We start from the raw sequence: 16742 nt of genomic DNA on the forward strand, positions 1-16742 counted from the left end.
CAGACTCTAAAGCTTTTAAGCCATATCGGAGTTTAAAATGAAACTGAATAAAGTTTCAGAAAGCAAAAGTGATCAGAAACCTATGGAATCCACTCAAACTTTAATTAAGAGTTGTGCAAGAAAAATTAGACGTAGCAAAGCTGAAAACAGTGGTTTTACAAAATAAACCCAATTTATGTTTAAATCCCGGAGAATTGCGATTCCTCAGCAGTCTGACTTTCTTCTGCTCAGGTGTTGTCTCTGTCTGGGGCAGTTTTCCCACTCTCTCTACTGCCTGGTGGGTTCCTTCTTACCTTCTCTATCTTTTAAGATTCTTTTAAGGGCAAGGGTTTTGTCTTACTGATCTTTGTAACCCAGCGTTTTAACACAGTGCCTGGTCCATAATTGACTCTCCATAAATAAATGTTGCATGAATGAATGATACATGTTTGATTTAATCAGTGAGTTCCCAGAAATGCTCAATCACAATGACTAATTTTAATGAATTCCAGTCTCTTATCCTTTTTAGTTTTTTCTGACTTTATTATTTCCTGATTTTTTTTTGTATGTAAATATTTTGACTGAAAACTTTACCCTTGTTCTTGTTGTTCAGTTGCTAAGTCGTGTCCAACCCTTTGCAACCCCATGGACTGTAGCATACCACACTTCCCTGTCCTTCACTATCTCCCAGAGTTTTGCTCAAACTCATGTCCATTTAGTCGATAATGCCATCCAACCATCTCATCCTCTGTCACCCCCTTCTCCTACTCTCAATCTTTCCCAGCATTAGGATCTTTTCTAATGAGTCAGCTCTTCGCATCAGGTAGTCAAGGTATTAGCGCATACCCTACTTACATCTGTTTTCAAATGTTTATTTTTCAGGTTTTGACACAGTGATTTTTGATACAGTGATCATTCTATTTTTAAATTTGTTTTGTAGGTTTTCGGAACTTACATATTGATGACCAGATAACTCTCATCCAGTATTCTTGGATGAGTTTAATGGTATTTGGACTCGGATGGAGATCTTATAAGCATGTCAGTGGACAGATGCTATATTTTGCGCCTGATCTAATACTAAATGAGTAAGTAGTAACTTGACTTTTGTTGTTATTATTATCAAAGTGTATATGTAGGATAATCTTGAAAACTACATTTCAGTAGAGATCATACACCTAGTGTCCTAAATAACAAAATTTTCCTGAAATGTTTCTCAGAACTACCTCAAAATATAACTTGAACTGACAATATTAGTAAAAATGTATTATCAGTGATTTGATATTTAGAGCTTTTTCTTTTATTTAAATATATAGTAGTTGTCACAAATAAAAATTCCTTACAAAACTTCAGAAATGTATCAAGAAATACATTTGGTCTTCTTAAAGACCAAATAAATGTTTATCAAATTAAAATTTTTACATTGGCGGTAATGAAGATAATGAAGTAAATGAGAAATATTTTTGCTTAAAAGTATTGACTTACCTTCAAAAAGTAAAAATATTTGTCTTCCTAGAGGATAAATTAGACTGGTAATTTATTTAAAACATTGAAAGATAATAAAATTTGAATCCAATTTGCTTGATTATATTGGAATTACTATAATTAACTTTCTACATACAACTTTAAACTGAATAAGAATCTTTTCATGAAAGTATTTGTACTGTCCTAATAGGGACTGTTGACTCAGAATTATATAAAGTGATAAGTTATAATTGTATAAGTCTTTACAGATTGCAGGTAACTTTCATATATGTTATTCTATTTTATCCCACAGTCACTTGAAATTTGTAAGGAATCAGCACCCTTTATTTCACAGTTCAGACAACTGAGGCAGAGGAGACTTAATAATTTGCCAAAGAATCCAAGTGATGGTTGGGATTAATTTTATCTCTCCTGAGTCAAATCTAGTTTTGCCTTGTTTTTCCCACCATTCCTGATCACTTCTTTGACTAGTGCAGATATTACAAAACAGTACATAACTGAGGAAATACCTTAAGTAAATGTCCTCAGTATTAAAAATTCATGTTTGTCTTGTCGATTATTTAATGCTGCTAATGTTCTCTTTTCTGTATCACCATATATTTCCTCTAAAATCATTCACAGTGCAGCCATTTTACATGAATATTCTAAACTGAATGCACTGAAGTATTCTACACTATTCAATTTCTGTGAATTGAATTCACTCTCACGTTGGTTTGCACACAAAATTTTATATATTTTATCCACAAGGAAAAAAAATCAGTAAATAAATATTTTCTGAGTGTTTCTCAGCACCGCATTTTTAACTGCTACAACTTTGCTGTCCTTTCTTGGGTTAGGTTTTTTAAATGTGATAGTAAAAGTGAATAGCAACATTAGTCTTAGTTAATGTGTGTTTAAAATAAACTTCTAACTTCAAAATTTTTTAATCTCAAAATCCATTAGTGTGAGTAAATTTAGAAGACATTTAAAATTCCAAATGTTGAGTTTGTTTATAAAAAATCATATTCAATAAATCAGGTAATAACTAAAACTCATAATCTCTCATGAATTACATAAACTAGCTAAGACCCTGTGTGTGGTTTTTTCCCCTGTTGTTTTTTCTTTTGTGTGTTGTGTGTGGTGCAAGACAGCGGATGAAGGAGTCGTCATTCTATTCCTTGTGCCTTACCATGTGGCAGATCCCACAGGAGTTTGTGAAGCTTCAAGTCAGCCAGGAAGAGTTCCTCTGTATGAAAGTATTGCTGCTGCTTAATACAAGTGAGTGAGCATAAGTAACTGAATGCAAGAGATTTACTTTCTTAATTTTTAACTCATTGGGGAAGTCTCAAACAACAGTACTATTATATGATTATAGATGAGTTATGAATCTTAATGAGTTGGAAACTGCAAAAGAGAAGCATCCATAGACTATAATAAAATCACTTCATATTTCTCAGATTTTGCCTATCACTTAATATTAAAATAGCCCATCAAGTAAGCCAGTTTCTATTCTTTTTTAGGTAAAACATGATTATATGACCTTTTCATATTCATCCAATTAAGTATTACAAACTAATTAATACTGCGTAAACACAGACTATGCTTCCCTTCACCCCCACCCTGCAAAGGATTTACTCTAGAAAACACACAGTTTTATTTGTAACTGTTCACTTTACGTCAGGATAGTCTAACAGTTACAACACATAACTGCAAGAATCAGTACACAATATAAGAGCAGTTTATGTGTCACTCAGAGTCAGTCGAATGGGTTGGCCAGGAAAACTCAGGCCCCTTTCATCCAGAGGCTGTACCCTTAGCATCAGCTTGGAGTCTTCCGTTTTGTCTGACTGGAAGATGAGCAGTGAGTAAGAGAAGCTTTGGAGACTAGATCTGGAACTATCTTCCCCCACGTTCTACGGTCCACCCTGACTGCAGGGGAGCTCGGGAACGCGCCCTAACTGTACACCCCGAAGAAATCGCGCTGGTCACCACAAGAGTGGGCAGACATCCGACATTCATTTTCACACACAGAGGACATGTGAACCTCTGCCTCCATGGATCTCCCAGGGTCTGAGTGGAAAACTTTTTAAATTGTTTCCACATTTTACGCTTTCCTGTGCCCATCCCGCACACAGGTAGACTCAGCCTTGACTGTCTGAATTGGTGCCTCCTTCAGTCCTTGTGACTTGAAAGGAAACCACAGAGAGCTGTGACCTGAGGTAGAAAGTGAGGCAGGAGTCTTTCTCAGAAAAGATTTCGGCAAGGACTTCCTTCTAGAGGCATGGATCTTACACGGTAGGGCCGGGGGAGTGTATCAAGAGGAAAGGTAGAAAAGCCGAACTCTTAAGAAGGCAGTTTACCTCATGAAGTCTGTGCCCAGACACAGGTTAATACAGGATCTAGGGAACCATAGCCCTTTACCCAACCCTTGGAAACTCTATCCGGAGCACAGATCTTCAAGCCTAATTTGATTAAAAAAAGCACAAAGTGGAAAAAGGAATTGATATGGGGCTGGCCAACAGAGTCAACTGAAAGAACTTTAATAATGCAGCAGTTAACTCCTGCCATGCTTTTCTTGATGGTAATGAACTCAATAGTGGATATATCATAGATGGTCCTAGATCTCCCAAATTAGTTGATATCATTAACGTAATACTGTATTTATGGGTAGGCTTACATTATACAGGGAACCAAACAAGCCCTAAACCTCAGTAGCTTTCAAAAATTTTTAAGTACTTATTCTTCTTGCTATATTTTCACTGCAGATCTACAGGGAGGCTCTTTGTTATCACTCAGGTGTTCAGGCAGATGGAGGCATCATCTTGACACCTGCCTCCATAATCACTAGGGCAGTGCTGAGGGAAGACAGTCATAAGGAAAGGAAGGGAGATACACATGACTTTCACTCACATACCGTGGAAGGCAAGGTTTTCGGCCATTTGTAACTTTAAGAAAAGGGGAAATCATGTACTTAGTTAATAGTATTACATATATACATGTATATAAATTATATATTGTTATATGTAATAATCTGTGTAATAAAATCTACACAAATTTTAATGGAATTTTGAGGAGACACTTGGCATAGCTATTGAAATTCATCTTTAAATCTTAAAAAAATAGGTAATTATTACAAAAATATGGGGGTGGGGAGAGAATTAGAAAGTTAGAATAATTAATAATGTGGAAAATGAATACATACTCTGAATTCTTAGTCAAATCAGACTAGCATATACTAGAACTTTATATCCTATAAAGAAACACTAGAAGTCTTTGAGTATGGAACAAATCAATATGGTTGAGAAAAGAAGCTTTATGTTTGAGGAAAACTTAGTTTGAATATTTAGCTCAAATTGTATCTCAAAATAAGTGGCTCATAGTTGTAAACACTTTAGCTTGTTAAAAATAAGCTAAAAGAAAAAAAAAAAACAAAACAAAAAAAAAATAAGCTAAAAGGAATAAAAATGAGAAATCTCAAAGAACACTTTTAAAAAATATATGCAATAGAAAAGTTGGCAAAGGAAAAGTTCAGTGACTTGATAAGAATTTAAACCACCCATTTGCCATTAAAAATTAAAGTACAGATATCCAGGAAAATATGGCAGGTTGAATACACACTTTAATCATTGTTCCTTTTAAGCTACATAAAAATATTAGTCAAGGGATTTCTTAAAAAATAAAAGTAAAGAAACTGAGAGAAATATCAGTAGCAATAAAATCCCGCAGGCCAGCAGGCAGAAACTAATTCAGTGTGCCTGAGAAAGTGGAGGGCTTCTCGCATGGTTCAGCGGTAAAGAACCTGCCTGCCAGTGCAGGAGACGAACAAGATGCAAGGCTCTGTCTTTGGGTCGGGAAGATCCCCTGCAGGAGGAAATGGCAACCCGCTCCAGTATTCTTGCAGAACCCATGGACAGAGGAGCCTAGTGGGCTAAAATTCACATGGTCTCCAAGAGTCAGACGCGACTGAGTGAGAAAGTGGTTTCTAAGCCAGAAGAAGAGAAGTCAAAAAGCAAGCACCTTGATTTGTATCACTGAACCTCTAACATGTTTTGCAGGTAGTGACAACAGTGATTTCTTTTTTTTTTAATGAGAGTGAAAGTAGAATTAAAAACACCAAGTTCTCTTGAAAATTGGTTTCTAAATATCCACCAACAGTGCAGTTGTTCTACAACTAAGGCAGAGATTGTAGGTTTATTCCCTGAAGAGGATGTAACTGACGGCAGTTGGGTTGGTGAACTGCAGGCACTGATGAGGGTGAAGGGGCATAGTGGAAACAGATTAAGATTACATCAGATATTGAGGCAATATCCTCCAAAATCACCAGTCCTCTAGAACACTGTCATCCAGGTTTATATTCTCCAGATAGGAAAATGAAAGATTCTTTTATAAAGAATTTATTAAGCTAGAAAAAAAAAAAGAACTAAATATTCCAATAGCAAGGCTTTCTCTTTGAAATAGCTCAGCCAGAATGCCCTACACTAAAGCTTACAGTCAATAATAACTACTCATTCAAACAGAACTAGCAGTCAGCTTTTTAGTTTCCACGCTTGAATAAAAATAAACAACCAGGGCATCTGAGGAACATCTTTGATATCAAACATAAAGACAAAATAGAAAAATAATTTAGAGGAAAGAGAGACCCCGGAAGAATTTAAAAGCTATGCTTTGTTGTTGTTCAGTCGCCCAGTCATGTCCGGCTCTTTGTGACCCCAGGGACTGCAGCACACCAGGCTTCCCTGTCCTTCACCATCCCCCAGAGCTTGCTCAAACTCATGTCCATTGAGTCAGTAATGCCATCCAACCATCTCATCCTCTGTTGTCCCCTTCTTCTCCTGCCTTCAATCTTTCCCAGCATCAGGGTATTTTCCAGTGAGTCAGGTCTTCGCATCAGGTGACCAAAGATTGGAGTTTCAGCTTCAGCATCAGTCCTTCCAATGAATATTCAGGGCTGATTTCCTTTAAGATAGACTGGTTTGATCTCCTTTCAGTCTAAGGGACTCTCAATTCTTCTCCAACACCACAGTTCAAAAGCATCAATTCTTCAGCACTCAGCCTTTTTATGGTCCAAATCTCACATCCATACATGACTACCATAAGTGAATGTTGCTCAGTCATGTCTGACTCTGCAACCCCATGGACTATACAGTCCATGGAATTCTCCAGGCCAGAATAGTGGAGTGGGTAGCCCTTCTCTTCTCCAGGCCATCTTCCCAACCCAGGGATCGAATCCAGGTAGCTTTGACTAGACGAACCTTTTCCAGCAAAGTAACATCTCTGCTTTTTAATATGCTGTCTAGGATGGTCATAGATTTTATATCAAGGAGCAAGCATCTTTTAATTTCAGGGCTGCAGTCATCATCTGCAGTGATTTTGGAGCCCAAGAAAATAAAGTCTGCTACCGTTTCCATTGTTTCCCCATCTATTTGCTATGAAGTGATGGGATCAGATGCCATGATCTTCATTTTTTGAATGTTGAGTTTTAAGCCAGCTTTTTCACTCTCCTCTTTCATCATGAAACTCTTTAGTTCCTCTTTGCTTTCTGCCATAAGGGTAGTGTCATCTGCATATCTGAGTGAATGAATGAGTGAAAGTCGTTCAGTCATGTCTGACTCTTTGTGACCCCATGGTCTGTAGCCTGCGAGGCTCCACTGTCATGAAATTCTCCAGGCAAGAATACTGGAGTGGGTTGCCATTCCCTTCTCCAGGGGATCTTCCTAACCCAGGGATCGAACCCAGGTCTCCCATAGTGCAGGGGTTTCTTTACTGTCTGAGCCACCAGGAAAGCCCTATCTGCATATCTGAGGTTATTTATATTTCTCCTGGTAATATTGATTCTAGCTTGTGCTTCATCCAGCCCAGCATTTTGCATGATGTACTCTGCATGGAAGTTAAACAAGCAGGGTGACAGTATACAACCTTGACGTACTCCTTTCCCAATTTGGAACCAGTCCATTATTCCATGTCTGGTTCTAACTGTTGCTTCTTGTCCTGCATACAGTTTTTGCAGGAAGGAAGGAAGTTGGTCTGGTATTTCTATCCGTTTAAGAATTTTCCAGTTTATTTTGATCTACACAGTCAAAGGCTTTAGCATAGTCGATGAAGCAAAAGTAGATGATTTTCTGGAATTCTCTTGCTTTTTCTATGATCCAACAGATTCTGGCAATTTGATCTCTTGTTCCTCTGCCTTTTCTAAATCCAGCTGAACATGTGGAAGTTCTCGGTTCATGGACTGTTGAAGCCTCACATGGAGAATTTTGAGTATTCCTTTGATAGTGTGTGAAATGAGTGCAATTGTGCAGTAGTTTGAACATTCTTTAGCATTGTCTTTCTTTGGGATTGGAATGAAAACTGACCTTTTCCAGTCCTGTGGCCACTGCTGAGCTTTCCAAATTTGCTGACATATTGAATGCAGCACTTTTACAGCATCATCTTTTAGGATTTGAAATAGCTCAGCTGGAATTCCATCACTTCCACTAGCTTTGTTCATACTGATGCTTCCTAAGGCCCACTTGACTTTGCATTCCAGGATGTCTACTAGGTGAGTGATCACACCATCGTGGTTATCTGGGACATTAAGATCTTTTTTGCATAGTTCTGTGTGTTCTTGCCACCTCTTCTTAAAATCTTCTGCTTCTGTAAGGTCTATACCATTTCTGTCCTTTATTGAGCCCATCTTTGCATGAAATGTTCCCTCAGTATCTCTAATTTGCTTGAAGAGATCTCTAGTCTTTCCCATTCCATGTTTTTCTTTTCCACTGAGCCATCTGGGATGCCCTAAGTACACGTTGGCAAAATTTAAAACTTCGGTGCATCAAAGGACCCAAGACAAAGAAAGGTTAATCCATTGATTTGGTGAAAATATTGAAAAAGATATCTGCTAAAGTAAGAGTATTAATATTCAGATGACATAAAGAATCTCTGTAACCCAACAACAACAACAACAAATAAACCAATTTAAAAATAAAAGCCTCAATAGGCATTTCTCAAAAGAAGATTTACAAATAGCCGTTAAGCACATGAAAAGATCCTCAGCATCACTAATCTATAAAGAAGCACAAAAGCCACAGGTGTATACCACTTCACATCCATCAGTATGGTTACTTACTCTCAGCAAAACAAAAAAATTATACTTGAAAGAAATCCTAGTGTATTCTATATGACTTGACTGTGGTAGCATTTTACATAGCTAAAATAATAAACACTGAATATTGATCTAACAAATATTATGAAAATTATATTAAGATGAGGAATAGGAAGCTCTTCATATATGAGTATGTGATTGTGGTGTAGGGGTGATGATCTGGAATACGAAAATAGAGCTATAGCCCTATTTTCCATACTGTTAAGAACTCAAGTAACAGCAATATAAGGGTATTACTTAAAACTATGGAAGGAAAGATCAAAAGAAATAGTTGAAAAAATTGAAAGCATTGGCTTTCTGAGCATGGGAAAATTGGGGTTGCCTAGGTAGTACTCTTTGCCTTAATAAAGTTACAGCACTGATTAAATATTTTAAAACTGGGCTTTAAACCACAAACTTAGAAAGTATTTTAAATATATCTTAATACAAAAAAAACAAGTACAAAACAGAAAAAAAATTTAAATAAAACCAAATCACTAATGAGCACTAAAAAATCATTCAAACTCACTCACAATTGGAGAAATAAAAATGAGATTATATTTTATTTGTCTCTATAAAAAAAAAAATTACCCTAAATGAAAATTGCTGAGAACCAACCACCCAACAGTTAAACAGTAAGAAGAGTTGATAATTTAGAAATATATATTTTGAATGTGAAGAAAAGTAATGCCTTTTACTCTAATAATTCCACTTCTAAGAATATATCCTTTAAAAATCAGAAATGACATTTTTCATAGCTCAGTCAGTTCAGTTCAGTCACTCAGTCATGTCCGACTCTTTGTGACCCCATGAATCGCAGCACAGCAGGCCTCCCTGTCCATCAACAACTCCCGGAGTCTTATCTAAACTCATGTCCATCGAGTCGGTGATGCCATCCAACCATCTCATCCTCTGTCATCCCCTTCTCCTCCCACCTTCAATCTTTCCCAGCATCAGGGTCTTTTTAAATGAGCCAGCTCTTCGCAGCTCTTCAGGTGGCCAAAGTATTGGAGCGTCAGCTTCAACATCAGTCCTTCCAATGAACACCCAGGACTGATCTCCTTTAGGATGGACTGGTTGGATCTCCTTGCAGTCCAAGGGACTCTCAAGAGTCTTCTCCAACACCACAGTTCAAAAGCATCAATTCTTTGGTGCTCAGCTTTCTTCACAGTCCAACTCTCACATCCATACATGGCCACTGGAAAAACCATAGCCTTGACTAGACGGACCTTTCTTGGCAAAATAATGTCTCTGCTTTTTAATATGCTGTCTAGGTTGGTCATAACTTTCCTTCCAAGGAGCAAGTGTCTTTTAATTTCATGGCTGCAGTCACCATCTGCAGTGATTTTGGAGCCCCAAAAAATTGTCTCTCACTGTTTCCATTGTTTCCCCATCTATTTGCCATGAAGTGATGGGACCAGATGCAATGATCTTAGTTTTCTGAATGTTGAGTTTTAAGCCACATTTTTCACTCTCCTTTTTCACTTTCATCAAGAGGCTTTTTAGTTCTTCTTCGCTTTGTGCCATAAGGGTGGGGTCATCTGCACATCTGAAGTTATTGATATTTATCCCAACAATCTTGATTCCAGCTTGTGCTTCAGCCAGCCCAGCGTTTCTCATGATGTACTCTGCATATAAGTTAAATAAGCAGGGTGACAATATACAGCCTTGACGTACTCCTTTTCCTATTTGGAACCAGTCTGTTGTTCCATGTCCAGTTCTAACTGTTGCTTCCTGACCTGCATTCAGATTTGTCAAGAAGTAGATCAGGTGGTCTTGTATTCCCATCTCTTTCAAAATTTTCCAGTTTGTTGTGATCCACACAGTCGAAGGCTTTGGCATAGTCAATAAAGCAGAAGTAGATGTTTTTCTGGAACTTTCTTGCTTTTTTGATGATCCAGCGATGTAAGCAATTTGATCTCTGGTTCCTCTGCCTTTTCTAAATCCAGATTGAACATCTGAAAGTTCACAGTTCACGTACTGTTGAAGCCTGGCTTGGAGAATTTTGAGCTTTACTTTACTAGCATGTGAGATGAGTGCAAGTATTGTTTATATTAGTAAAATATTGCATGATGTTGCATGATGCAAGTGTTGAATAATAAAATAAATAAATTGTATTTACTATACATTTCTGTGATATTAAATTTTATGTGAGAATTAAAACATTCATTTTTGAATAATTTTGAATGATTTAATTATGTAAATATTCTCAATATAATACTATTAAATATCCCAAACTATTGGATTGTAGGATCTCAGGTGACTTATAGTTTTCTTTGTATTTTCAGTATTTTCCAAAATTTCTCTAATTGATACACATTATTTTTAAATAACTAAACCAAGAATAAGCATTATTTAAAGTAGTCTCATCTAAAATAGCAAGCATATGGCTGACTGCCCTTCACTCACTCTCTCCCACTTGCCACTAATATATTTACAAGAAATGCTGAAAACCCTCATATGGAATCAATAAGAATCTCAGAGGAAATTCTCCAGTCATGTAATGCTGAGTGTAATAATTAAGAAAACAATGAATTAATATAAAGAGCTCAAATAAAATATAAATTTTTTTTAGAGCTGGTTCATCATAGATCTGAAATCTAAGGAAGAGAGTAGGAGACGAAAATAATTTTCAGAGATATACCAGGAGCATAGGATGAGAGCCTAGTGATTAGATTATCATATCCTGGGAGCGTGTTGTTAGTGGTTGATACTAATAGGATGAGACAGGTTGAGATTAGGTCTGATTTTCTTGAAGCAAGGATAATTGCTTCAAGTCTGGTCCTCAACAGGTACATGGATAGAGTCGAAGACTTTGGGTTACTAGGTTTCCAGCTCTTTAAAGCGCAATGAGAAAACAATACTTCAGTAATCAGAAGAAAAAATAATTTTATAGTCATGTTGAAGAGTGAGGGAGATGTGAAAATTGGTTGGGATGTTTAAAAAGAGTTATAGATGTTTAAAATAGATACTATATTAAGTAAAGGGAATAGGTTATGATACTATATGTTATAATACTATATGTTATGATACACATAACATATACATACAGTTAAGTTTTCAATTGGCACAAAAGTGTCCTATTGCCCAAATTACCTGTCCCTTTTATACTGAGGATCTGAGCTCTTGAAGACTCTAAACCAGGGTTAACTTTTAGTTTCTATTGGCTTATTATCTCTGGCCTTCTTTTTGCCAAAGGAAGTGGAAGTCAAGGTCTGTTGGGATACAGGGAATAAAGAAAGAGGTTTTTAAAAAGCTTTATTTATCTACCTTTGCTGGAGACATAGAGTTGACTTTGCTCAAATGAAGTGCACTTCTCTCTAGAAATATTGCTAACGGTCAAGATCATAAATATCTACATGCATAAATCCATAGATTATGTGATTTTTCTTTCAGTAATCTGCATATAGTTGCACAAACTTCACTTATGGTTGAAGATTTGTTTGTGGGACAGTTGCGACCAAAGTAAAAGGAAATGAGGGAGCTGGGAGTTCTGGTGACAGAGTTGCTAAAGAAATCAACCAGGACGTCTCAGACAGGTGACAACAGAAGAGCTGGGAAGACTTAGGAGAAAGGCTGTAGGTTTACTGACTGTGTAGTGGAAACAAGAGAATGGCCTGTAATAGGACACTGTGCCTACGATGTGGATGTATGAATTAAAGATTTCTGAGGTAGAAGTGTGAATTACCAGTTAACATCATAATGGAAATGATATATCAATAAAATCAGCAACAAAATTGGAGTATTTAGCATTACTGTTATTATTTAATATTGTTCTGGACGACTTAAACAATGTATTGAACCATGAAGGAGAAATGACAGCTACAATTGTTGGAAAGGAGAAAATAAGGATATTATTTGAGTATGGTATTGTTGTACACCAAAAAAAAAAACAAAAAACAAAACAATAATCCAACAAAAACTGTTAGATTTAACAATATTAGTAAATGAATAAATACAAATAACAAATAAAATAGAGTATAGCCAAGTGGCTGAATATAAGAGAAAATTCAAACATCAATGACTTTCTCTCATATCAATAGTCAGGAGACAAAAACCAAAAAAGACGCAGCATATGTGTATTTGTAAGCTTTAACTAAATATTTGAGACAGGAATGTACAATAATGTCAGATGCTCTTTTGAGCAGATGCTAAGTCAAATGAGTAATCCATTGATATGGTTCTAAAATAAGCTGAGGTGTTCTTTAACTTAGCTAGCTGTTGGTACCACATTCTTCAAAAGAACTGGAAGTTTTACATGTCCTAAAACTGTTAGTAGCACTCTTTTCTATTTCAGATATTTGTTTCTAGAGTTGCATATCAAAAGAAATCACTGTACAGTTCAGAAATTTATATTATAAAGTATTAGTGTCATCTTTTTAAACATAACTGCCACTTGTAATTATCTTCTTACAGTTCCTTTAGAAGGACTAAGAAGTCAAAACCAGTTTGAAGAGATGAGATCAAGTTACATTAGAGAGCTCATCAAGGCAATTGGTTTGAGGCAAAAAGGAGTTGTCCCTAGCTCACAGCGTTTCTATCAGCTTACAAAACTTCTTGATAACTTGCATGATGTAAGTATTTTGGTTTTTAGAATATCAGCGATTATTTTCTGAATTCCTATCTATTACTTCTTAAATATGAAGTATAAGTTTTACTTCATGGGTGTTCGTCAAATTTATGTTTGTACTTACACTTTACCATAGTACTTGCAAAAAAAAAAAAAATAGTACTTGCATCATACTGTTCAAAATTTATATTGTGCTTTTTTCATTTTCAGTATAGATCACTGGAAGATCCTTTTACTAGTATTTGTGAAATTTGAGAGTAATTTAATGGTTGATAGGAACTGTGATACATATTCCTGAAAATGCTCCAAAATGTTTTTGTCTTAAGTTAGAAAATTTTATGTAAACTGGAAAAGCAAAGATACAGATGTGGGAATACCATTTTGGGTGGAGTTATAAATCAGTAACAATGCTAATGGACAATCTAGCAGTGTGTGGCAATAGTTAAAGGTTGCATGCTTTTCAAATTCCCACTTTTTAGGGTTTATCTTAAATAATTAGGCAAGCATTTAAGATATGTATGCCTCACTGCTTATACAAGAGAGAAAAAAAAAAAAACAACAGTTTAGAAATGCATAACACCAAACTGGATAAATATATAGGGTTACTCAAGATGTATTGCATACAAACTTTTATCATTACTGTTTTCAGAAACAAGACTACAGTAATAATCAAGGCATAAAAAGCTCTCTGCTCACTAGATCAAATATGAGGCCTCACTGCTAAATGTGAACAGCCAAGAATTATTAGCTATTTAGATAAAGTCTCTCAAATCTAAGGCACAGAACAAAATAAACAAACAGAAAAAAAAAAAAAAAATGTAACTTGAAGGAAAAAGCTCCAGTGCAGATAACAGAAGAAAGAATCAAAAATTAAAATGCTCACAGAAGTAAGAATGATGTTGCATCCATGTAAAAAGAATAGAAAACATTTTAAAAAGAACATTTAGTGAGAAAATACTTTTGGATAATTAAAGGAGGGCATAAATTAAAAATTCAATATAAATATAAAACTCAGGAAATATAAATCTCAGGAAAACTCAGATAAAAGTAACAAAAAAGATAAGGATATGACAATGTAGAGAGATAGCAGATTTAGAATATTAATCCACAGGGCTTCATTTTCCAGTTCTTAGTAATTTCCAAAAGAAAGGATGGAGAAAATCAAGGAGAGGAAATTGCATAAGTGATCTTAAAAGAAAGGTTGTTAGAACTGAAGGATATAAATTTTCTGAGTGTAAGGGCCCGGTATACAGACTCAACCCAATTGAACCAAGGCACATTATTGTAAAATTTCAGCATACCCAGAATAAAGAGGGTATCCTAAAATATACCAGTGAAAAAAGAAGCAAGTCACATCAAACCATCAGGATTCAGAATGTTGTAGGACTTCTCAACAAAAATACTGGAACCCAGAAAATAATAGAGAATTTTGAAGGAAAGAAAAATCTTCAAAGAATTTTGTACCAGCCAAACCATCAAACAAATATGATGACATCATGAAAGTATATTCAGACTGGCAAGGTCTCCTAGACCTTACATCAAATACAGCCTTTCTCAAGGGTATCTGCAGGATTTCTTACAACAGAACCCTGGCGTAAGCCAAAGAAGTATGAGATTCAACCCAGGAGAGACGCAAAGCGGTGTCCCAGCACAGTAACTAATGCACAGGTTACTAGCACCAAGGAAAAAAAAGTTAGATTTGAGATATTACTAATTGTATGAACATACTGAAGTAAGTTTTTACAATTCTGTCAGAGAATTTGACTATGGTTTTGTGATAAATACAGAAAAAACAAACCAAAAAACCCACAGAAACATGAGGCGATTAGCACTAGCAAAATTAAAGTAACTCATATAGAAAAGGAAATGTAATCCAGCAAGAAACAATAAAAGTCTTTATAGTATAAATGCTAGATATTGATTTAGCCAAAAATTGAGATATTTCTATATAGAGAAGAGGAAGAAGAGAAAGTGTGTGAAGTTGAGGAGATGCGTGTATAATACAAGAAAGCTAAACCCTTATTTAATAGGATCTTAATAATGTAAACTTTGGGAAATATCATTTATTAGAAATACAGAAGTAAATATCAAATGACCCAGACTAAAGTAATTCAGAGTGGTTGCATCTGTTTTTGCTCCTGTGGGTCTTGCAGTACTATCTGACTTTCAAAAATATGTGCATGAATTATTTTGACAGAATTAAAATTAGATTAAAATGAAGCTTTCCTGGCAGCCCAGTGGTTAAGACTCTGTGCTGCCAGTGCAGGGGGCATGGGATCGATCCCTGGTTGGGGAACTAAGACCCCCATGCAGTATGGTGTGGCCAAAAAAAATTAGATTAAAGTGAATCATGTTGGGTTGTTTGTATTGAAACAGAAGAGTCTGCCTATTGTTATGTGGGAAAGGCTGGATTAAGAAATAGACTATAAAGTAATTTCATTTATGGAAATATAAATATGCATATTTATTATTATGCATATATATATATTATGCATGTACTTGAGTATGTGTAAACAAAAAACTTGAAATACACCAAATGTTCACACTGCTTATCCAGTAGGATTACAGAATACTTTCATTTCTTTAAATCTTTCTGTATATTAGAATATTTCACCATGTGTATGTAATATTTTATATATTACTCTGGAAATGGAGGGAGTTTTCATTTCTGTAAAAAAGCAACACCTGAAGTATTTCTATTATTAGAAAAATAAGCTGCCATGTTTGCATAGTATAGGAATTTACTATTTTTCTTACGTGTTTCTTATTTATTTGTTAAACCAACAGCTTGTCAAGCAACTGCATCTGTACTGCTTGAATACATTTATCCAGTCCCGGGCCCTGAGTGTTGAATTTCCAGAAATGATGTCTGAGGTTATTGCTGCACAATTACCCAAGATCTTGGCAGGGATGGTGAAACCTCTTCTCTTTCATAAAAAGTGAATGCCATTTTTATCTTTAAAAAATTAAATTTTGCGCTATGTCTGTTTTTTTGGGCGGTCATGATTATGAGGTTGCGAGTTTTTACTATGCTTTTCTCAGAGCCTTACATTTATAACGTATCATACTGTGTAAATTTCAAAGAAAAGTTGTGAGGTTTCATTGTTTTCCTTTATAAAGCATAATTCAGATTTTTAGTGTTTTTGTGCACCCATATTTTCCTTAAGAGTTTGCAAGGTTAAAACAGTGCTAAAGTGATTGTTAACGTTAATCGTATCCGTATCATTTCATATCGTTCAGTGACATTTTTAACTTTCACATATAACAGATCTACTTTAGAGAAAAGAAGAATCTTACACGTAAAAACAAAAAGCTGTTCTATGTTCTTTCTCTATAGCTCCTTTTGTCTCCCTGATTATATTTACAAAAATGAAACAAATCGGTATGCAAAATTGTATCTTTATGAGTGTATATACTTTTTTGTGAGAAGGTAATTTATAACCTTAGCCGTATTTTCCAAAGGGTTTTTAATGCAAAAAATATATAGAAAAAGAATTTAAAGTTCTTGAAATAGATTGATGCTCCTCAAACTAAGAAAACCAGCTTATATGTTAAGACTGTTTCCCAGATCTGAAACACAGATCTCTAAGGAGGTTATTAAGGAAGGAGAGC

The 16742-nt window shown here is 35.5% G+C and overlaps 1 protein-coding gene across 2 annotated transcripts in view; it reads left to right on the top strand.

The window, feature by feature from the left end:
* Positions 1–16261, top strand: part of PGR (progesterone receptor) — a 110925-nt gene extending 94664 nt beyond the window's left edge. The window contains exons 5-8 of one of the 2 annotated variants that reach the window (XM_043896736.1): positions 920–1064; positions 2588–2718; positions 12977–13134; positions 15918–16261. In XM_043896736.1, coding sequence (XP_043752671.1) covers positions 920–1064; positions 2588–2718; positions 12977–13134; positions 15918–16073 — 590 coding nt within the window. In that variant the 3' untranslated portion in view covers positions 16074–16261. Of the gene's footprint in view, positions 1–919; positions 1065–2587; positions 2719–12976; positions 13135–15917 lie in introns of those variants that run through there. The other variant, XM_043896816.1, reaches the window with a different exon arrangement.
* Positions 16262–16742: the final 481 nt, after the last annotated feature.

Source organism: Cervus elaphus, chromosome 1, assembly GCF_910594005.1.
Source record: "Cervus elaphus chromosome 1, mCerEla1.1, whole genome shotgun sequence".
Classification (NCBI taxonomy): Eukaryota; Metazoa; Chordata; class Mammalia; order Artiodactyla; family Cervidae; genus Cervus; species Cervus elaphus.